We start from the raw sequence: 23620 nt of genomic DNA, 5'->3' as shown, positions 1-23620 counted from the left end.
ATCATGACGATGAAAAAATGACTTCGCATAAAAAACTGTTTTGCGCCCGTCACTATAAGAAGTCTAAAGAATGTGTAAAAAGTTATTCCTTAGGTGAAAGTGAAATATTTTAACACTACCAATTAAATGGATGATCGATAAAACTCTATATAACTTACAATTAAAAGAAACTATGTAAATCGTTTCGGGGAAGAGGAAATAACACCTAAAATATATCTTATATTTTTTGTAAAGCTTACTTTTTCTCTTGTGTGGGTTGTGAGGTTGATGATCAACCTCAGCTACCCTGTTCAGTCAGGGGTTTTATTTGAAAAAAAAAAAAAAACCAAAACTTACTCTATTTGAACCTGGGGGGTTACAATGGCCACATCGAAGCAATTCATCTAAGAAAGCAATATTGCTATTTGACATTTGTTTGCATTGCGCACTTACTTTTATATGCGCACTCACATTTTTAACCCCCCTGATCTGTCTCACTAAGGGTGGTATTAATAAACTAATCTCAGCTTTGAGACTGCGCTTAAGATCATGTCAATGTGACAGTTCTTATATAAAAACAGGGACTTGAGCATGATCTGACTGCCCAGACTGACTGCCCAGTCTCAGCTGAGATTCGTTTATAAATACCACCCTAAGATTCCAGAAAACATAGTCACACTCACCACATAGTAATAGTCACCACTAGTAACAGAACTAACTTAATAAGTCAATGACCGCAAACACTTATAAATTGTAAGAAAAAAACAAACACTCGGGGAAAACCGCAAGAAAGTGTTGTCGACAGCTTTTATGTAGCTTAAACGAAATTGTTTATCGAACTGAAGTGAAAGAACAATTTAATGTACAACTAGATTGCATAGTCGCTGTACTACCTACACAGTTACTTAGACCAGTAAACCACTTAGGTGTGTATGTAAATAGTAAAAACGATATTTATCCGTTGTGTAAAAGCTATTACCATAATGCCTATTATATTCTAGATAGAATTCGAAGACAGATTTGATGAACTTCGTAGTGATAAGTTACTAGCCCCCCTTGCTTGTCTACATTTTTTTTTAAATTATTATGTGATTCTTTGTGTGAAATACCGCGAGATTCGAATATGGAACCTTAGGTAGAATACATTATCTAGGGTAGAAAATACATTATCTGTACTGTCTGTTTTCCTTGTATGTTCCTTTTGTCTGTAAAAAAAAATAATAATAAAAAGAACGCCTTTCCTAGGTAATACCTAACGGTTCTTTACATTTAAAAAAAACATTCTAAATCCATATCCCTAGCCTCTCCCACTATTGATCCACTATCAAGCCGCAAGCACCGTCTATGCGCAAGAGTCGCTCACCGGGGCTAAAAGAAAGTGGCCGTTCGCGCATGCGTCCCAACGGTACGCGGCACGCAACACCGCTATAGTGAATTATACAGTATAGTTACAGTATCAGTGGTTTCAAGTGTGTTCATATAGTTTTAGAGGTATTTTATGATCAGGGTTTCGGAAATTTTGAATGTGCTCCCGAAGTTCTTTCTTCATTGGAAGTTTTTAAGAGTGCGGTCCCCCATTTTTCTCCTCCTACCTAAAAGTTTAAGCTGTAATTTGGCAACATTTTTGAAAAAAATGTGGTAGTTAATCATATAAGCATATTTCCGCTTATTAATTCAAACTTCGAAATTGACACTCCAATAGTTCAAATATTCTCTCAACTATTAGAGAAAAGCTTTCATTCAAAACTTCCGGAAGTCCCGTCGTTACAATACGATCTCTAATCAAAACAACGTAAAAAACAATTTGTTTATCTAAGGGCCTGTTCGACTCGCAAAAAACAAAACTAAACTCGTTTATCAGGGAAAGTGATCGCGAATATAATGCATGAATGGGTTACTTGTGATCGAGTGACTTGGTTTTTCCTTCCGATGTGCAGTGCAGTGCGTTTTTGTGTGCATACTTCGTGAAAGTAACACCCAGTTAAGGTGAGCTGATAAAGCTGTTTATTTTTAGAGTAAAAAAAAACAGAGTAGTACAGTCGTGAGCAATATCATGTACCCACTTTAGAACCCTGTCGCACTATCATATTTGGCATACAATGAGACTTACGGTTTAATTTGTCAAAAAAGTTAATGTGACATGGTTTCAAAGTGTTTACATATTAGTACTCGTGACTGTATATTGGTTGGAGAGGAATTCTCACGTACCTACTTAATTGTAACACCTATTTTTAGAAGGCAATAAGCTCGCCCCCTACAACATGGGAAATAAACATAGCTGACGAGGAGTGAGTCAAAAAAAAATACAAAAATATTTCTTTTTCAAAATTGGCTTACAAAGTTAGCGCTTTTTGAACGTCAAAAACTAAATTAAGTAACTAGCTGTAAAACTACTACCACATCAGGTGTATGTACTACACGTATATGTATATATAATACTTACTTCTGTATTTTTATAACACCACAATTTGTACGAACACATGGTCGCAATAAAACATTTCTATTTATATGTAGAGATGTCTCTACTATCCCTTCGAAGATCCATATATTATGCTATGTTATATTATATATATAACTCGTTTTTTTTTTTTTTTCTTCTGGCTTCCGCGGCTAGCGATGCGCCAATGACAAATCTTGAGTGAATATATAACTCGTTGACCGGTTCTATAATTAAATGAGAAGAATTCATTAATTTACGCTTGTTTATGGGTACAGAAAAATCTAGGTGATTATTGTCTAACTATAGCAACATACCTATTCTACAAGCTCGCGACAACAAACACTTCAGGACCCCGATACCGACCACGCCAGCGTTGTCGTCGAATTCTCTCATTCAGCGCTTTATCGTTATCGACACACTAGGGTCGATTAATTGTTACAAATATAGGTATATCTTCTCAGCCTGTTGCCTCCCAAGCCTGGGGAGTTAAAATGGCCACATCGAAGCAATTCATCTAAGAAAGCATTGCATTGCGCGCTTACTTTTATAAGCGCAAGTGACCATTTTAACCCCCTGTTGTCTTCAATTTTGTACGTTATTGCCATCTGTGGCAAATCTACATCAATGTCTTAGACCATGTTTGTTCCTAAATAAACTTTTGCCATAGAACATAAGTGAATTTACGAAAAGTCATAAAGAAGTAAACACACGAAAACAACTGATAGAAGTAATCTATTGCAACAAGTCAACCATGAAGTATTATCGCCTTTATAATATCAGCAGCAGTAGAAATTAGTGCAAGACTTATATTAAAGCCACGTGCGAACTATAAATCGTGGTAGACAGTAAGCCACGATCAACAGGCATGCATTCAGAATTCAATATCAGGTAGATATTGTTGCCGATTCCAGCACACACCATCTAATTTTAGTTTAAGTTGCTGTCATTTTCTAATCCACCGAAAAGGGACAGGCATAAAATTTATGGAACACACGTCAATATTGGCGTAAATTTAAAAAAAACACTAACATACATCCATCAAATGGATTGCATATCAGCAAGATTATTCGCCCGGGTTATTCATTCATTCATATTGAAATTAACAGTCGGGTGTAACTTAAAATAAAATTAGGAGGTGTCTGCAGGAATCGGGGCCAGTACTTACACATATTTCGGGGTAAATAGGTGTAGTATAGTTTTATAACGTATATACGTAGTTATAAATTAATTCGAAACTTGACGAACATAACAAACTACACCTATTTACTTCCTTCGACAATTATTTAATGCGAAACTTGATGAGTAGGACAAACGTCAAAACAGCAATCATAGCGTGCCGTCAGTTTATCTACATTACCTCACCAAGGCTTAGGAAGTCCGTATACATATATAAATTCTTAACTACTTATTACCTTCCCTGATTATCTGATGGGTCTATTTACCCCGAAATATGTGTAAGTACTGGCCCTGATTCCTGCAGACACCTCCTAATTTTATTTTAAGTTATACCCGTCATTTTGACTTTATTATGTCAAAACGCTGATTATAGCCTGCCGTTAGTTTGTTTAGATTTAGAGATAAATAGAAAATTCGGTAGTCTGAAGTGTCTGTGATGTGATGTATCGCAACTATCATAGTACTTAAAATCCAGTCCAATTTATAACCAATAAGACCTGTTTATATAAAACGAATATTATATTTAATCAAACACACACACACACAACACATGATGGACACACACACATCTCTAACATGATGGACTAATGTTATGGGCGATAGGTTGATCCCTTATCACCATAAGGTTCATCATATCCATCTTTGGACTTCGTATCAACAGTGGCTGCAAGTGGTCTTTGATTACTTGTGGCTCTGCCCACCCCATTAGGGATTACGGGCGTGAGTTTATGTATGTATGTACTTAATATTATATTTTTTCTACTCCTCTACTTTAATCTGGCATTTAAATAACCAAAAAGTCTAATATAAGTACATACATAATTAAACTCTTTGAAAAAGTGTACGCTCTATGGCCTATAAAAGCATTGTTTACAAAGTGTAACTGTACTATAATGTCGCCAAAAAAGCATTGTTGTTGTTTTTTTTTTTTTGACCTGGAAACTGGCACCTTTACTTTGTTTGGTGCCATAGATATACTATAAAAAAAAAGTATACATTTGCCGCCATTTTCCCGCGCGTTGGAAAATAAATTGGAAAATTTTTGTGTTTCGTTTAAAATTACGTCGTCGTAGAAAAAGTATTGTATGCAACGTTGTATAACTAGGTCAAAAAATGCTCGTGACGTCTCTTATTGCGATGTTCGCCAAGGCTCACATCGCAACTCACGCCACTCGCATTTTTTGACCCTTCTTATACAACTGTTGCATAAAATACTATAACATGATGCCGAGTGAAAAGCATAAGCATACAATAAAGCATAATACTACGTACACATGGCCATTTAGTATGCATTCCTTCCTTCGCTTGTCAAGAACTATTTCATAATACAATTTCTTAGTCAATACTTTCCATATTTCGCGGCTCATCATCCAATCGCCCCGCGCACTGGGGACTCACGAATTACGAAACGTTACATAACACTTGCTATTTTCACCGGAACCGCTTAGTATTCTGGATGGAAACAACATACATACATACATTCATACTCATACTGGTAGCTATACGGTTGAACGGTAACGATAAATTAACTTTCTACCAAATTTTGTATTGTTGAAAACGGTTGAATTTTTTTTTTTTTTGATAAGTAGCCATTTAGTTTCGGTAGGCTTCCATCATGATGATGATGATGATGATCTCTCCGACCGATTTCGGCCATGGCGACCACTTCGACTCCTAGTCGGCACGACGCTGATGCGCCCGAAGATGGCTTGTGTAGCCTATCTTTACAGTGAACTCCCGCGCACAGTGAGGGTACGTGAGCACACCGTTTTGGTAATTATAATGAATAGCGGCAGGGGGACGGGCCTTCAACTTATCACACCACCACCACCATGATATCAATATATTTTATGGCAATTTTCCTAAAGCAATAAAGCAGTACCTATCTAAAAATACATACTTATAACAAGATATTAATTTGATATTAAAATGATTTCTTCTATGCTGTTCTGGGAGCAAATAAAAAACATAGAACACGTTCAGCTGCTTCTCTTCCCGGGCATGTCGTAAAAACCGACAGCGGGATTGTGTCCTCTAACATGATGGACTAATGTTATGGGAGATAGGCTGATCCCTTATCACCATAAGGTTCATCATATCCATCTTTGGACTTCGTATCAACAGTGGCTGCAAGTTGTCTTTGATTACTTGTGGCTCTGCCCACCCCATTAGGGATTACGGGCGTGAGTTTATGTATGTATGTATGTATTAAAATGATCAATATTTTGGTTTACTCTTATAACTTTAAATGTCTTAAATAACCAAAACATAACACACTGTTTTTTTCACACTCATCTGTTTTCCAACTCGTTATAATCTGGGAGTCTTCAAGGCTAGAGTGAATAGGCATTTGCTAGGTAAGCGTGATCTACCTTAGACCACATGGTCACTTACCACCAGGTGAGATTGTGATCAAACACTAGCCTATTATATTTAACAAAAACATTATTTAACAAAACCGAATCGGTAGTAGAATCAATCCAAAACCTACTTATTGATGAACTACTTCAGTAAATGATAACAGTTTCCGTGGTCCAGTGGTTGAGCGTTGGGCTTACGATCCGGAAACCCCGGGTTCGAATTCCGGTGACATATCACAAAAATCACTTTATGGTGGACATTACAGGCTGATTACTTGATTGTCCGAAAGTAAGATGATCCGTGCTTCGGTGGCACGTTAAGCCGTTGGTCCCGGTTACTACTTACTGATGTAAGTAAGTAGTCGTTACATGAGCCATGTCAGGGGCCTTTGGCGGCTCAATAGTAACCCTGACACCAGGGTTGATGAGGTTGGTACTCCACCTCACAACCCACACGATAGAAGATTAGTAGCGGGGAAAACTACACTAGGCAAACTCATCTAATACGTAGAGAAAGATACGAGTAAAAACATTCCACCTATTAACCCCAAAAGAAAACTACTTCTAATGAATCCTAAGAGTCATTACCCTCTAAATGTGGGAAAGAGGAACCATTTTAATCCACCTACATTAAAAGACAATAAACTTCTTTTAATAAGGAAAAGCAACTTGATGATGTCTTTAGCGGATTTCATTTTCTAATAGTCGTATTATAGTTTGATGACACGGAAATGGCTGGTTTATTACTAGATAGTGTTTCTTATAAGTCAGATTGCACTTGGGGACGTAATTAGAGTCAGTGGAGATACATAATCGCGTTTCAACTATGTGACGTTATAACACATGACAAGTATCTATGAGTGTTAAAATATTATAAAAGTATATGGACTCTTCTTTCCTCGTGTGGGTAGTAAGGTCGATGGCCAATCTCATAAATTCAATATAATTATATCAGATTTATAATTGAGCCGCTAAAGGCACTTGACATGGCTCTTGTAATCAGATAACTTTCAAATGAAATCTAGCTAAGTGGTTCTAAAGTTTGGGCAACAAATATATATTTTGGGCAAATAATTATCAACTTTTTTATAGCCTGTTCCACATTAATTTCTTGTTTACTTAAAATCCTTTCACTATTTCTCGGAATTAGTAAACACCAAAGAAAATATAGTAAAAACCTTGCACAATGTTTTTCTACGTCTTTCGAGAGAGGACAAAGACTTCAATGGCCGAAGTGAAAAGTGTGTCGTACAAAAGCGGCCGCCATTGAGACGTCGACTCGTGCGCACGTCGCAGGCGCAGACGATGCCGAGTAACAGTACTGCGGGTCACGCACGTTCCTGTCCACTGGTCCTTACTGGTGGAACATCTGAGTCAGTATCGCAAAAGAAAGTTTTGTCCGTAGTATAGAAATCCTTTTTTATTTGGAGGTCATTTGAGTCCTCAGGCCGGAGTAGTCTATACTTATATATATTTTGTCGGTCGCTCTAATCATTGATCATCAAAGGGAGTTATATATAATAATAATTTTATTAACTTTATAAGGGTTCATACATAATGTCTTATTTATTTATTTCTTTTGGCGGCTCAATCATAAACCTGACACTAGGGTTGATGAGGCTGGTATTCCAGCTCACAACCTACACGATAAGAAGAAGATTTATTTCTTCGCATCCAAGTCTAGTAAATGTTTATTTCCTGGTAGTGGTGGCCTGGAAGAAATTGTTCTAGAGCAATAAGGCCGCGCAAGTTGTACTGTATTCAAATGTTATGTGTGAATTGTGATTGTTAAAATTGATATATCTGCAATAAAGTGTATTTGATTTGACTTTCCACCTTACTAACACTATAACTATACTGTTTCAGGTGCCAAGATGAGTTCGATAGTGAACGCGGCGGCCGACGTGATGGCGGGCACGGCCATCGCCGCCGCAGGTACGCAGGTAATTACTTGCACTGTGCGCACGCGCATACTGCAGCACACTTGAACATTGCAACACGTGCAGTTTCACTCTCTTCGGAGATTGCATGGGATCAGAAGTCACTTGGCACCATAATTATTGTACATAACTTTTTATGGCTGATTCCTGGTAGTCGTCCGGTCTGGAAGAAATTACTTTAGGGAAAAAAGGCCGCCTATTTGTACAGTACATGTAATTTGTTTTATAAATGTTTGTATGTTTTGTTTGTAAAGTACGTATATATTTGATTTCATTTGATAACTGGAGGGCTAAACAGGCCCCATTGAAACAATTCATCGAAATACTACTTAACTCAGAATCATAGTCTGAATCCCCCCCCCCCCAGTATTAATTATGGTGTCACTAACATCCATACTCCCATGCGTACTTGTATACATTTACACCCCGTAAATGTCATAGTAATGAATACTGAAGGGGATGATTCAGCTCATTATTCTGAGTTAATATTAAGTGGAATTTTCCATCGCAAAAGTGTAGAATTGACAATAATGTACTTAAAAAACACACGGAAAATTTCACTTGATATTATTTCAGAATCATGGTCTGAAACGTCCCCCTCGGTATTCTTTACGAACACCCTGTATATTAGTATGATCAGTATTCCCCTGAGGTCTTTAAGTAACATTATCACCATACCGCGTTCCAGGTAGCGTGGTTTATTCCGATGTTGGTGGCAGCGATAGCGTACTTCCAATATGACCAAACGGACCCCGAGGGTCGGCCCGCTGACGTGGACGAGGCCAGACTACAGCCGGAGTACGACTTCATCGTAGTCGGCGCCGGCTCAGCTGGTCAGTGAGTACACGATCTCGCAGAACACGTCGCTCACTAACTAGAAGCTACAGAAAGTCTTTACCATTAACACAAAAAAAAAAAATTGTTGCAATACGATTTGTAGTTTCTGAAAAACGCGTGGACAGACATACATACATACATACACCTATGAAATTTGTCACACGTGTTTAGAACCCCACATAGACTAACATATACGCATATTATTCATTTGTGAATCAAACAATGTACAAATGTACTAATGTTACTATTCCTAAAATTCCAGGTGCGGTAGTAGCGAACCGTTTGTCAGAGATCCCTCATTGGAAGGTGTTACTTCTGGAAGCTGGGGGAGATGAAACGGAGATATCGGACGTCCCGCTCCTGGCCGGGTATCTGCAGCTCAGCAAGCTGGACTGGAAGTACAAGACTGAACCTCAGGGGACTAGCTGCTTAGGTGAGGGAGTCGATTATATTAATAGAAATTAGGAGCATGAGACGATGAAACTTCTCACCCCTAAGCAAATACTATAATTATATACTACATAGATAGTGTGGGGCTTAGAGGTAAACTTAAAACAGCTATAACAATATAGATAGGTCTTATTAGTCCCAATGATACAGTGCACGAAATTTGAATTGCAAAGTCCCCAGCTTCAAAAAGAAAATGAGTATGAGAAACAATAAACTTGTTTATATGGTCCACAAAGTCAAAACATTCATTCTTGAAACACACACAACCATGAATAAAAACGTTATTTTATATGTTCGCAGCTATGGAAGGAGGTCGATGCAACTGGCCACGAGGAAAGGTCCTTGGTGGTAGCTCTGTCCTCAACTATATGCTCTACCTACGAGGAAACAAGAAAGACTACGATACCTGGGAAGCTCTTGGCAACAAAGGGTGGAGCTACAAGGATGTACTGTACTACTTCAAGAAATCAGAAGACAACCAGAACCCCTACCTAGCGCAGACTCCCTACCACAGCACCGGAGGATACCTAACCGTAGCTGAGGCACCTTACCACACTCCCCTCGTCAGCAGTTTCGTTGACGCTGGCATGGAGTTGGGTTACACGAACAGAGACATCAACGGGGAAAACCAAACTGGGTTTATGGTTGCCCAAGGTACACTTAGACGAGGAAGTCGTTGCTCAACGTCCAAAGCCTTCTTACGACCAGCGAAGGATCGGAAAAATTTGCATATAGCCATGCACTCTCATGTCACAAAAGTCATGATAGATCCTCGAACAAAGATCGCATTTGGCATCGAATTTGTAAAGAACAAAATGATACATCGTATTAGAGCTCGTAAGGAAGTGATATTATCTGCTGGCACTATAAATTCTGCGCAGTTATTAATGTTATCAGGGATTGGACCTGCTGAGGAATTGACGAAGCATAGGATACCAGTGATACAAAATCTGAAAGTAGGACAAAACCTTCAGGACCATATTGGACTTGGCGGTCTAGCGTTTATGGTTAACAAAGAAATTTCTATAGTCGAACATCGTCTTCACACCGTTAGTACACTGATGGAGTATGCTGTTTTAGGAGAAGGGCCTTTAACAATAATGGGAGGAGTGGAAGGTCTTGCATTCGTCAACACAAAGTACGTGAATGCTTCTGAAGATTTTCCTGACATTGAATTTCATTTTATATCAGGCTCTACAAATTCAGATGGAGGGGAGCAACTTAGAAAAGTTCACGGTTTAATGGATACATTTTATGATGCTGTGTTTAGACCGATAAACAATATGGACGTATGGAGTATAATTCCTATGCTGCTCCGTCCACGAAGCAAAGGATACATCCAATTGCGGAGTGCAAATCCTTATGACTATCCATACATTTACCCGAACTACCTGGTAGACGAAATGGACGTCAAAACTTTAGTCGAAGGAGTAAAGATAGCCGTTGCTGTTTCAAAGACCAGAGCGTTTCAGCGTCACGGTTCTGTATTGAATAAACATGTATTCCCTGCGTGTGTCAGTGTACCAAGATATACAGATGCTTACTGGGAATGCATGATTAGACAGTACACCTGCACGATATACCATCCAGTTGGTACTGCGAAGATGGGACCTTACTGGGACCCTGATGCTGTAGTAGACCCACAACTTCGTGTGTATGGCGTAAAGGGTCTTAGGGTCATTGACGGGAGTATCATGCCCAACCTGGTGAGCGGGAATACAAACGCTCCGATAATTATGATTGGAGAGAAAGGCAGTGATATGATCAAAGAAGCGTGGCTGAACTACTACGCCTGATGTGAATGTACAAAGAAAACGTAGGTGCTTATCAGTATTAATGTGTGAAGGGATGATACCGGATTTCATTACAAATAATTGAAAGGAGATCATGAAACGAAGCATGATGGCTAAGCAATAAATGTACGCCAAGGCTAATCTACATTACAAAATGCGATAATGAAATATAATAAACGTTTCTTTCATTCTTTAAATTAATAAGAAATTGAAAACAATCGACAGAAGAAAACGAACACAACAATACATCGTACATAGTCTCATCATCAAACATAATTCAGTCTTGACTATTTTGTAAATATTTTACCATCCTCGATAACTATGACTATCTGTTAATTTATTGTAATTTATTTAACTTATTCTTAGTCACTAAGCACGAACAAATGGACGTGAATCGATTATTTATTAAATCTAGTTTCAAAAGTTCCAAATAGTTGTTAAGTTCCATTTATAATAAATGTTGATGTAAGAGAAATTTGTTGTATCAATATATAACCTTGAACATGATTTGATTAACAAATAAATCCTACAATTTGATAACTAAAAAGACCTACCAGACATTTTACCGGCGACGGTTTGACGGTACGATTGATAGATGTGGAGGAAGCAAGAGAAGTTTGTCAGGATCGAAACAAATGGAATTCCATAGTCTCTGCTTACCCCGGTGGGAAATAGGTGTGTTATTTTGACATAGAAATAAAAAGCCCAACAAATTAGATACACAGATAAAACATTCATAAAAAAGACTTGTGGCTTTGCCAAACCGAACAGTGTAGAGGCGTGATTATATGTAATGTATGTGAAATTATAATCGAAAAATATTCTGGCTCGGATGGGACTTAAGTAATATTAGTACTCAATATTCTAGATAGATGGCGGTAGGGTCGGCTTAATCACGATAAATAAATGGAAAGTATCGCATGGACAGGACACCGGTGGTGTAATAATTAGAACGCTCGTCCCGGCTTGATAAGAGCTGCGGGTTCAAATCCCGTCCGAGTCAGATTTTTTTTCGATTTAAACTTTCTCTTTGTGAGTTTCCCTAAGCACGGATAAGTGCTATAAAACAAAAATCATTTAAAATAATGAATAATATACATTATACACTTTACCCCGAAAAAATTGTAAACAAAGTTCATAATAACACAATGGGAATTCATTCGTATGTCGGGTGTAATCGAGTGTGGTAATGCATTGAACACATAATATTCGCTGACACTTTAACTTTGCTTGTGGCTAAAAATACAGAGTAATTACATACATACATAATCTCACATTAGTAATCCGTACTGGGGTAGACAGTAGGGTAAAAATAATTTGGAATCACTTTTGATATTTGTCTACTAAAATAGTAGTGTTGTAGGCCATCATCATCATCATTTACATACAGCGAAGATTATGATCTTATAGTCAATGCAGTAAAGATGCGTAACTATCTATACCTTCAATTTAAAAATCTTTTATTCAAATGGAATTTTCTATGTATACCATAATAGAGTCAAAAGGTTAAAGATAAAAATTACATCGATGTTACAAATTACTCTGTGCTAAATGTAATGCAACAATACATAACCTGATCCGGCGTTAATATTAAATCTGCTAAGTCAACACAGTTGTCCATTCAATATTATTTCATATCAGTATCGCACTAACTTCACTCGGAGGTGTAACTGGCAAAATGTCGAGCCATGACTCCCTGGTACTCAAGACTATCGTATCCACCTCGAGGATCACATTTGGACTGTTACCGGGACTTGGTGCTATGATCCTAGTTCGCATGGCCATACATCTGTATCGGCCCGATATCGAAGACGCTGAAAATCGCGTCAGACCCGTCGATCATCTTTATGATTGCTATGACTTCATAATAGTAGGCGGTGGTTCAGCCGGAGCAGTCCTTGCTAATCGTCTGTCAGAAAATCCTGACTGGAAAGTGCTACTGCTAGAGGCCGGACAAGACGAAAACGTATTATCAGAGGTCCCAGTGCTATTCCCAGTGTTACAAACGTCATCTATAGATTGGCAATTTGTTACTGAACCCAGTGATCAGTATTGTTTAAGCATGGTTGACAAACGATGCAAGTGGCCCAGAGGCAAAGTGCTTGGTGGATCCAGTGTACTCAACGCAATGTTATACATACGAGGAAACAAACGTGATTACGACAGCTGGGCAGCCATGGGCAACGTTGGGTGGTCTTACGATGATGTGATGCCGTACTTCCGAAAGTCAGAAGATATGACAATTCCTGAATATCAGGAAGATCCGTATCACAGTGTCGGAGGTCCCCTGACAATTGAGTATTTTAACTACGAGCAACCAATAACAAGAAAAATTTTAGAAGCTGGCGCACAACTTGGTTACAGTATCAGAGATGTCAACGGTGAATATCAAACTGGATTTACAAGGTCCCACGCTACAGTACGAAATGGTCTTCGATGTAGTACTGCTAAGGCCTTCCTCCGACCAGCAGCGAAGAGAAAGAACCTTCACGTCAGCGTTCATTCGTTAGTTGAAAAAGTGCTTATAGATGAACACAAGAGAGCCTACGGAGTAATGTTTTCAAAACAAGGGCATTCGCAAATCGTAAAAGCAAGTCGAGAAGTCATACTATCAGCTGGAGCAATTCAATCCCCTCAATTACTGATGTTATCTGGTATCGGTGATGCAGAACATTTAAAGGAACTTGGAATTTACCCTATAGTGAATCTCCCAGGAGTAGGGAAGAATCTTCAGGACCACATAGCTATGGGCGGCCACTCCTTCTTGTTCGACAATCCTTACAACAATGGTACTGACTACTGCTTCAATATCAACAATGTCATGGCTGTTCCAGCTTTAATAGATTTCTCCGTTCACAATAGTGGTCCTTTCTACAGCATGATGGAAGCGGAGGCTATGGCATTCGTCAATACCAAGTACCAGGATCCAGCCGATGACTATCCCGATATTCAGCTGTTTATTGCTCCGACAGCGGACAATATGGATGGTGGATTATTTGGAAAAAGAGCTAACGGTTTGACAGATGAAACGTATGCACAACTGTATGAAGATATTTTGTTCGACTCATCTTTCTCAATAGTGCCTTTACTCTTAAGACCAAAGAGTCGGGGGTATTTGGAATTAAAAGACGCAAGCCCATATTCACCACCACGAATTTATCCCAATTATTACTCGCATCCAGATGATGTGAAAACAATGGTAGGTGAACAGAGTGAACTTTAACCTGTAATATGTTGTAATAAAGACAATTAAGTTAATGTAGTTTTTTAAATTGTTGCAATGATAAACTTATTCCAAAATATTTACGAAAATGAAAACCATAACTTGATAAGCGGTGGTATCGACTTGTACATAGTTATAATGAGATAGAGAATGATTAAAAATTTTCCATGACTTCAGGTGGAAGGAGCCCGTATAGTTCAAGAGTTGGTGAGCCAGCCAGCTTTGCAGGAACTGAACGCTCGTCCGAATCCGCGGCGTAACCCTGGCTGCGCGGCTCACGAGCTAATGTCAGCGGAGCATCTGGAGTGCCAGGCTCGCCACCACTCGCTTACCATCTACCACCCCGTAGGGACCTGCGCGATGGGACCTGTACAGAACTACGAAGCTGTCGTCGACCCCAGATTACGAGTGAGTAGTACCTATATGATAAGGTAGGTTATCAAAGTCGCTTAATAAAACATAAAATATTATTTTTGACAATATATTTTGACCTCGAAATTGATCTTATGTCATTAATGGCTAGACTTTTTAGCAAACTAGGAATTTTGACTTTGATTCTCTGATTTCCCGGTCGATTCATGTAGAAAACGCACTTTTCTAAATTGATTCCCGTCAGATTGTTTCTCTACTAACCTCCATAAAAGCAGTGCGATGAAGTATGCTCGTCTTCAATCGATAGATACAAGTAACACTTATTATTTATTATCAGGCCATTGTTTATAGGTCAATTGTCTTTAAAAAATACTACCGACTATAAAATTATTCAAACAATAGTTTCTGTTGTTATATTCGCATCTGGATATCATGAGAATCATGGATGATTTTTGATCACTGGTTTTATCTTACTGACACGTCTAAAATGTCTTTCAGGTATACGGCATCAAAAGTCTACGAGTCGTGGACGGTAGCATCATGCCAAATATCGTCAACGGCAATACTAATGCCCCAATTATCATGATTGCCGAAAAAGCTTCCGATATGATCAAAGAGGACTGGGCAGACAGCTATGAACAACCCCTCTGCAACACCGATTACAAACTTAAAGAAGCTAAGAGTTCCGAAGCCGAAGCAACTACACCTACTGTCACGTCTCAATCGACAAGACCAGATATCTTCAACGAAACAGCCAATCTTTTTACGTATTTTTCAGTTCACCGAAAACCGAATTCCACGGCTAAAAGTACAAAACCAAAAGAAACCGAAAAAGCAAAAGACAACATTCCATTACTGACGCGAGAATACGAAACCAAGTATAAGGAATTGATACCAGTTTCAGAATATCCACCAGAAAATCCATATAGAGTGGATATACCTATCAACAAGGCAAACCCTCATTATTCAGATATGAACCCATATTACGCACCACCAAGTTACGTTATACCCCCATATCCATATTATTACTTTCAAAATCAAGTGGTTCCTTATGATATTAACATCCAGACTAAGCAGAAGAATTTTAAGCCTTCTAAAAAAGGTAACTCGTATTCTAAATCCAAAAATTCAAAATATCCATTTACCAATCATAGACCAGCGTATGATTTTGACAAAGGATATGAAAACGAAGAGCCTATATTGTTTGAAACAAAAGAACAGGCGACATCTAGTGGCAAGAAATGCAAGGTTTGGTTATACTATAATGGAATGAAATATGAAGTCGTTGTTTAATTAAAATTATTTACTAAATGAAACATATTTGTTGTAAGAATTAACTAATATATCACCCCCCTACCATACCTACCTGTTATTACCAATTAGTTGATAAACAAATTTTAAGAAAAATCCGAGAGTTGTAAAGATTTTCATGTAAATTTGTGATCAGTAGAAAAAGTAAGAAATGATTTATAATTTAAAAAGTATTAAATAAAATGAAATATAATTACTTCAATATATTTTATTAAAACCCTATGTACCTTGATATAACTCAAACATAATCACTAAAACAGTTTATTATTTTATGCCGATACAATCGTCTCCTTAATTTTCGCCATGTTTTCTATTTCACCTTGTACACTTTCCGAGATTATTTTTAAAAAAAGGTTAAGAAGATAAACTTTAACCAGTTATTACATGCATTACGTACATGAATTTGACACGACATAGTATTTTTATCAAATTATTAACAACGTGTTTCTTTTAATTACATAATAATTACTCAATAAACAACACCGTCTTAATATTGTAATAAAATAATTTTTAAAGTGTTTTGTTTAGCTATCTAGTCTTACAGTTTAGACAAGCGGACTCCAAAAACGCGGTGTATTATGATGATTTTTTTTTTCCTTTTGCCCATTTGAGGGTCAGGCTAAGATCATAAGACCATGCTGCCTAGTTTTCAGTACATGTATTATGATGAACGAAGAGCTTTTAATTTTTTTACGAGGATAAGGCCTGGAATCAATTTCATTGAGCCATTTTTAATTTTGTTTTTTTTTTTTTAATAAGGGTTATGGCCTGGAATTTTAATTTTGATTAATAAAAGTAGTATTGCCGAATAATGGATTAATCGATAATCGATATGCAGTCGATTATCTGGTAACATTAGATGAAAGAGACTGATCGACAATGAAAATTACTCGCCTAATATAGGCGTACTATGATAGAACCTTCCATTCGCTAGCCTGCTTATTTGTAACAGAGGGCGCTAGCGGCTCTTCTAAAGCCAACAGCAATCAGAACCGCATCTGAATGTGGTGGAGTGAAATATTAAATAAATAAAATGAAATCAATATATAGATATTCTAATTGCAAAAAACTTACCAACAGCGAATTTTCTGTTACACTGTCACGAACTTACCTGAAAACAAAAAATATACATTATTATTTGTACATTAAGGTGTACCTTTAGGGGACTTTTCAAGATTCGCTAAAATAATCTATCGCCAACGGATAGATTACATAGGTTAATCTGGAAAAATCGCCAATTCGAAAAAAAACGGATTGAGCTTGAACTTAAATTATAAAAGAGAGATGGAAGGCGGAAGCAATTAAGTAATATAAATCGATCTCTTTATGTATTATTTAGATATATATCTGTCTTCACTACCAAGTGCAGTTTCAAGTAGTCTAAAAGGCAGTTAAAAAAGCTACGATTTGACATTTGCGCATATAAATGTAAGTGCGCAATGTAAACAAATGTCAAATAGCAATATTGCTTTTTAGGACGATTGCTGCAATGTAGCCTTTTTAATCCCCCATTTGTATTTGCAAAGCTCCGTGGAGATTACGACCGTAAGTCACGTTAAGACTTTTTGTCTGTTCCAATTTTAAAATATATTTTTTATCGCAGAAAAACCGTGTTATGTGTGTTGTATTATGTAATTGTAGTGAGGCTTTGCAAAGTGTAAATATCTAGCTATCAATGGGTCGTAGTGCCACGTCCCGTCACTTCAATATTTATGTCGCCACCTCTCAAACGTAGTGCAGTAAGCGCCAACCACGGTTGGCTTCGCATACTCCATACAATACTAAATACTAGCACTTTGTAACTTTTTCCTGCTGTTTAGAGGTAAGAACCACGTCATCGTTATCAACTTTCTTGCAATCTTTGAGGGCTAATTACTTAGTTTTATGTCCTTATTAGGGGTACTTTGTTTGGATGTTTCTAAAAGCCTATTAAATGGAGCACTTTTTAGAAATACTTTCAGGGTCCATGACAATCTCATGTGTTTATTATGCTTCGGCGAAGTTTTAACAACTGTAACAATTTTGGTCGAATTCTCACCTTGAATTCCAATAACTCTTTTTTATTTTCTGAAGTAAGGTAGAAAATCTAGAAAAAGGTACAAAATGGGTCATATCTCTTAAACTATAATCGCTGAACATACATGGGGGTGTTTCTAGTAGCTAATGAAAATAATAAATAATGTTGCATAATGGGTGTTGCTATCTAATTTTTCATTTTGAACGTGAACTTCTAGGCCACCCTGTATACCGAAATTATGAAAGAAATCGATGAAAGTTTAAAAAAATAAGATATTCATTGCCAAACAAGCTTACCTAAATGTTAAGTATAAAATATATAAATATCTATTAATAATATATTTTATTAATAACATTATCATCCTTGACTTTCACTTAACTTTTTTTAAATGTTATTTTGGGTTAATCAACAATAATTCAAATTAAATATATAAAGTAACGACTTGGACCTACCTACTTACTACCTTTAGATTAAACTAATTATCTTTAGGAGTACTTTAACATTTATATTCATTTATATAGATCAAAATTCATTTATATAGATCAAAATAATTTATATATGTCCATTAACAATAGAATATTAAGAAAAAAATGTGAATTTCTTTCGCGAATTAGTATACTTAGTTGTTTTAGAACAGACCTTTGGCGATTACGTAGTTGATGTAAACTTCGATAATTACATCAAATATAACATTTCTGACATTAAGAACAATAAAGCAATAAGGCCGCCCAAATTGTTCTGTATTCATGTGTTATGTCTGATTGTTTAAATGTAGTTCTGTGCAATAAAGTATATTTGATTTGATTTGATATTATAAACATTTATTTTGTTGACCGAGTCATTGATTGACATTGATAATTGCCTCAAGTTTTATACACTGGTGGACAACTTGATCGAATCTTTAATTAAGCAGTTTTTTACAGTTATAATAATATTATAAGAGATTAATTATTGTAACGGCTACCAGTCTTCTAATAGCGCTTCCTTCTTCTCCAACTGCTTTTACAAATCCCCTTTTCTGCATTGCATACCAATCGCAAGAGTATTAACTTTCTTCTTCTTCTTCATGAAAATGCAACGTTCGCAGGATTTATTAAACAAGGGGTCAAAAAGGCCTCTTATAAGCAATTCATTTAAAAAACAATATTTACGTTTAGCCGTTGGTCCCGGTTACTATTACTGATGTAAGTAAGTAGTCGTTACATGAGAGATGTCAGGGGCCTTTAGCGGCTCAATAGTAACCCTGACACCAGGGTTGATGAGGTTGGTACTCCACCTCACAACCCACACGATAGAAGAATCTAAATGTTATAATTCGCTGCATCGTCTGGTTAGATTTAGTCTTACGAACAACTTACTCGTATAATTAACGTCGTCGCTTCTAAGCGCCTGCTAAAAAACGTATCCGAATTTGTCACAACAACACGATAATATGATACTTATAATTGCTAGTAAGCAGACACTAGGCAACTCAATGAGATGATTCTGATTTTAGAAAACAAGACAAATAACGTATATACTTACCTATTTACAAAATTTGCAAAATAATGTCACGTTGAAACTGAATAAAAAGGTCATAAAACCTACCTAATATAAATTATTGTAGAAAATATCACGAAAATATCTTCAATAGTAGGTATGTGAAGATCTCTAACAAAACGCAGGTTTTTAATGTATTTATCCAAAGAATATTTTTGTATCTTTAGTTCAAAGCCACTTTAAGATGACGTGGGCGTGCGACGCAGGCCTAACGAGCACCATCGCCGGCAGCTACCAGCACGCGCTGCCAGTGTTCGCCAACACGCTGCAAGCCTTCATGGCGGCGCAGTGTGCGCTGGTTGGCGACCATCTCTGGCCAGCTGATGCTGTCAACAGTGTTCTACAAGGTCTGTACCACATAATTTCTCGCACTTCGAGTGACGAAGGATAAAAGAGTGCTAAAGAGTGTGGGTGAGTATTGGAGCAGCTTGGTGGAGTATGCTCCATACCCCTTCCGGTTGATTGAGGGGAGGCCTGTGCCCAGCAGTGGGACGTTTATATATATATATATATATATATCCATCCAGCCGTATTCGGCCATGGCGACAAGTCTCCAATCTAGGAACGCCGTTTACGTATATAGGCTGTTTATGTATGTATGTAAAAGAGTGCTACAGTACTTTTACTTCTTGTGTTTCTGTAGTCTGGTTATAAGGTTAACAAAGCTGTAATAACAAAATGACACATTACTTATACTTATTTTCTAGATCCAAACTACGACTTCATAGTGGTGGGAGCAGGGTCCGCGGGGTCAGTAGTGGCCAATAGACTGAGCGAGGTGCCCGACTGGAAGGTGCTACTTATCGAAGCTGGCGGCAACCCTACTATTAATACTGAGGTAAATACTCAAGATAATTGTCACATTTGGCTTTGAATTGAAGAAATCAACTTAGGGATCGTGTTAATTCGTGTTTTAAGTAACAAGTGTATAATATTCGTAATTCTTTCAACATTTTCAGATACCTCAAATCTACCTAAACAACATCGGTTCTCCTGTAGACTGGGGATATAAGAACGTTCCCGATGACAGATACTGCCGAGCTTACACCACCAAGAGTTGCGCGTGGCCTCGAGCAAAGGTCCTCGGAGGCTGTAGCAGCATGAACTTCATGTACTACGTCAGAGGAAACAGAGCAGACTATGATGAATGGGCCGCCGAAGGCAACAAAGGCTGGACATACGATGAAGTACTTCCTTACTTTAAGAAAAGCGAAAACTTCAGTGAACCTCTTACAGGAGACTTGAAAAAGTATCATAACCAAGGAGGTTACCTAAGCGTTGAGTGTCAAGATGATGCCCACGAGTTTGAAAACATCCTTCTCAAGGCAGCTATGCAAACAGGAGTGAAGTATAATCCTGACATTAATGGCGGGGATCAAATGGGTGTGTCTAAAATACCTTCAACTACTAAAGATGGTACCCGGCACAGTACCGCTAGAGCATTTTTGAGCCCCATAAAAGACAGGAAGAATTTCCATGTCCTTAAACATGCGCAAGTGACAAAATTGTTGTTCAAACCAAATTCGAATATAGTCAGCGGAGTAATAGTACACAAGGACGGAAGAGATATCGTCATAAACGCAATGAAAGAAGTAATCGTATCAGCCGGAGCGATCAACACACCACAGCTTCTGATGCTGTCAGGGATTGGACCAAAGAAACATCTAGAAAAATTAAACATCCACGTAAAAGCTGATTTACCTGTTGGAGAAAATTTACAAGATCATCAATACGTTCCTGTGTTCTACTCGTTGCCTGGAGACAAGAATCTTACTTCGTTGCCGACTGTGATTGACATGTTTGCAAAATATATGTTGAATCGGGACGGTCCGCTGGCGAGCACTGCACCTCACAGAATTTCGACATTCATAAACACCACTGACCCTAAATCTTCCAAATCAGATATACAGTTCCATTACTTCTTTATGCGTCCAAATACCGTTGACTTCCTTGACATATTCGATTTACACGGATTGAGTGATGAATTCCAGAAGAAATTCCACGAAATAAACGAAGATAACTATGTTATGATAGCAGCGGCGATTCTCCTCAAACCATTGTCAAAAGGAAAGATTTTGCTAAAGAATAAAAGTCCATTCGAAAAGCCTTTAATTTATGCAAACTATTTCGATGATGATGAAGATATGAAAATTATAGTGAGATCATTGAGACAACATGGTTTGAAATTGGGTGAAACAGAGGCGTTTAAAAAGGCTGGTTTTAAACTGCAGTGGCTGGAATTGGAAGGTTGTAAGCAGTATGACAAGAACACCGATGAGTTTTTGAGGTGTTGGTCGAGAGAGACAACGGTGTCTTTATACCATCCGACGTCAACTGCTAAGATGGGACCGGAAAATGACGAGGCAGCTGTTGTAGACAGTGAACTGAGGGTCCGGAAGGTAGATAATTTACGAGTTATAGATGCTAGTATCATGCCAACGGTCGTCAGAGGAAATACTAACGCTCCGACCATTATGATTGGAGAAAAAGGTGCTGACATGATCAAGAAATTCTGGTCAATTAAACACACTGAGCTGTGAAAGGACGGTATTACATCTATTTAAAGAATAGAAGAAATACGGACAAATAAGTTTGTGTGATGTACAAAAACATAACCAAAACTTTTTTATTTTTTATAATTTATTGATTAGAAATAAAAAGAAAACACACCTAAATCTCGGTCTTTATTTTTCTTCATTTAGACTTCTGATTACTTAGTCATCAGTATGACTTTATAAACAGCTTCAGGAAAACGGTATGAAATTCTATGGAATTATCTAAGACAATAGAAAAGCGATGCTTGTATTTATAGCTCGATAACACATCTGTCCTAAAATTGTCTGTTGAGTAAATGCGAGTATTCTGTGTACTTCACAATCCAGATGAGTGTCGGGGTCGCCCCTGTTTCCCCTTTTTTTACCGACTTCCAAAAAGGAGGTTCTCAATTCGACCGTATTTTTTTTTCCTACAGTAGGTACCACAGTCCCATCCGTATCCCTACCAGGGTAAGATAACCCGCTGCCACTATTTGGTATTCCTTCCAAAATAGATATTATGATGAACTGTATGGTGACAGGTTATCAGCGCAAATAGGTAGATCATTTTAAAAGGACATTGCGGTCACATTTGGGTACAAGAGTACCCACCACCTACCTACCTAGTTTAAATTAAATGAAAGTATTACATAAGCTTTCATTACGTCTAATAAGTACACTTCGACAAGTGTGTCTATCTTTGTGATGGTACATTTCTGTTTATTATTTAATCCTATATTTGTAGAACCTACTTACAATTTATCTGATAGGGACCTATTTACAACACTGATAAAGTTTCTAATTATTTTGATTGCAATTGTGGCATACCTATGTATGGTATAGGTTTCACCTAATACTTCACTTTTTATAGAGGTAAGCATAATTATGTCCTCTTCCACACAATTAGCTATCTATAATATGTGTGTATAAATAGGCTGGCGCGGGACCGATCGTCGTGGAGATCCTTGGGGGAGGCCTATGCCCAGCAGTGGGCGTCGTACGGCTGATGATGATGAAATAGGCTGGTAATCTATCAGCCATTATGGTTCATTAAATGCATCTCAGTGGTTTATAGAGGCCACATTGAAGCAATTCATATAAAAAGCAATATTGCAATTTGACACTTGTTGACATTGCGCACTTACTTTTATATGCGCAAATGTCAAATAGCAATACTTTTGCATTTTAGATGAATTGCTTCAATGTGGCCTTGATTTGCTTTATGTGGCCTTTTTAGACCTCCCCTCAGGACAGCAATACAAAGTAGGGCTGCAAGTTATTTTTTGAGGGAACGTGTTACTATCTAGTCGGAATAGGATTGCGGTATTTACCCAAGAGTAAATTTTGTGGTAATTTGTGGTAATTACGCATTTTACATTGCCACGAAAAGATGAAGGCAAAACAACACGGTTTATAAATTGCCATGCATTTCTTATTAGGAGCTATCAAATGGTTGGAGAATGTGCGTTGGCAGTAAGTCGTTGCACGCGTGATCGTAAAGGTCCTAACCTGTTTATACGACTCTGTTACCACCAGACTTAACGGCCTCCGTGGTCCAGTAGTTGAGCGTTGAGCTCACAATCCGGAGGTCCCGGGTTCGGATCCCGGTGGGGACATATGACAAAATCACTTTGGTTATCCATTACAGG

The 23620-nt window shown here is 37.7% G+C and overlaps 3 protein-coding genes and 1 pseudogene across 4 annotated transcripts in view; 3 read left to right on the top strand and 1 right to left on the bottom strand.

Annotated features, from left to right (window-relative positions):
- Positions 1 to 23620, bottom strand: part of LOC126376112 (flotillin-2) — a 313335-nt gene that overhangs the window by 65238 nt on the left and 224477 nt on the right. The window lies entirely within an intron of this gene.
- LOC126376182 (glucose dehydrogenase [FAD, quinone]-like) lies at positions 7830 to 11060 on the top strand (annotated as a pseudogene).
- Positions 12654 to 15863, top strand: LOC126376129 (glucose dehydrogenase [FAD, quinone]-like). Its single transcript, XM_050023306.1, has 3 exons — positions 12654 to 14174; positions 14376 to 14606; positions 15069 to 15863. Exons 1-3 carry the CDS (start codon positions 12654 to 12656, stop codon positions 15861 to 15863), a joined length of 2547 nt encoding a protein of 848 aa, XP_049879263.1.
- On the top strand, positions 17612 to 21997 carry LOC126376107 (glucose dehydrogenase [FAD, quinone]-like). The gene is made up of 4 exons (XM_050023271.1): positions 17612 to 17703; positions 19605 to 19784; positions 20145 to 20275; positions 20397 to 21997. The coding sequence occupies exons 2-4, from the start codon at positions 19622 to 19624 to the stop codon at positions 21975 to 21977; spliced, it is 1875 nt and encodes a 624-aa protein (XP_049879228.1). The 5' UTR covers positions 17612 to 17703; positions 19605 to 19621; the 3' UTR covers positions 21978 to 21997.

The sequence above is a fragment of the Pectinophora gossypiella genome, chromosome 20 (assembly GCF_024362695.1).
Source record: "Pectinophora gossypiella chromosome 20, ilPecGoss1.1, whole genome shotgun sequence".
NCBI classification, from domain to species: Eukaryota; Metazoa; Arthropoda; class Insecta; order Lepidoptera; family Gelechiidae; genus Pectinophora; species Pectinophora gossypiella.
The sequence above is the reverse complement of the archived record's forward strand: the minus strand, read 5'-3'. Positions and strand labels throughout refer to the sequence as shown.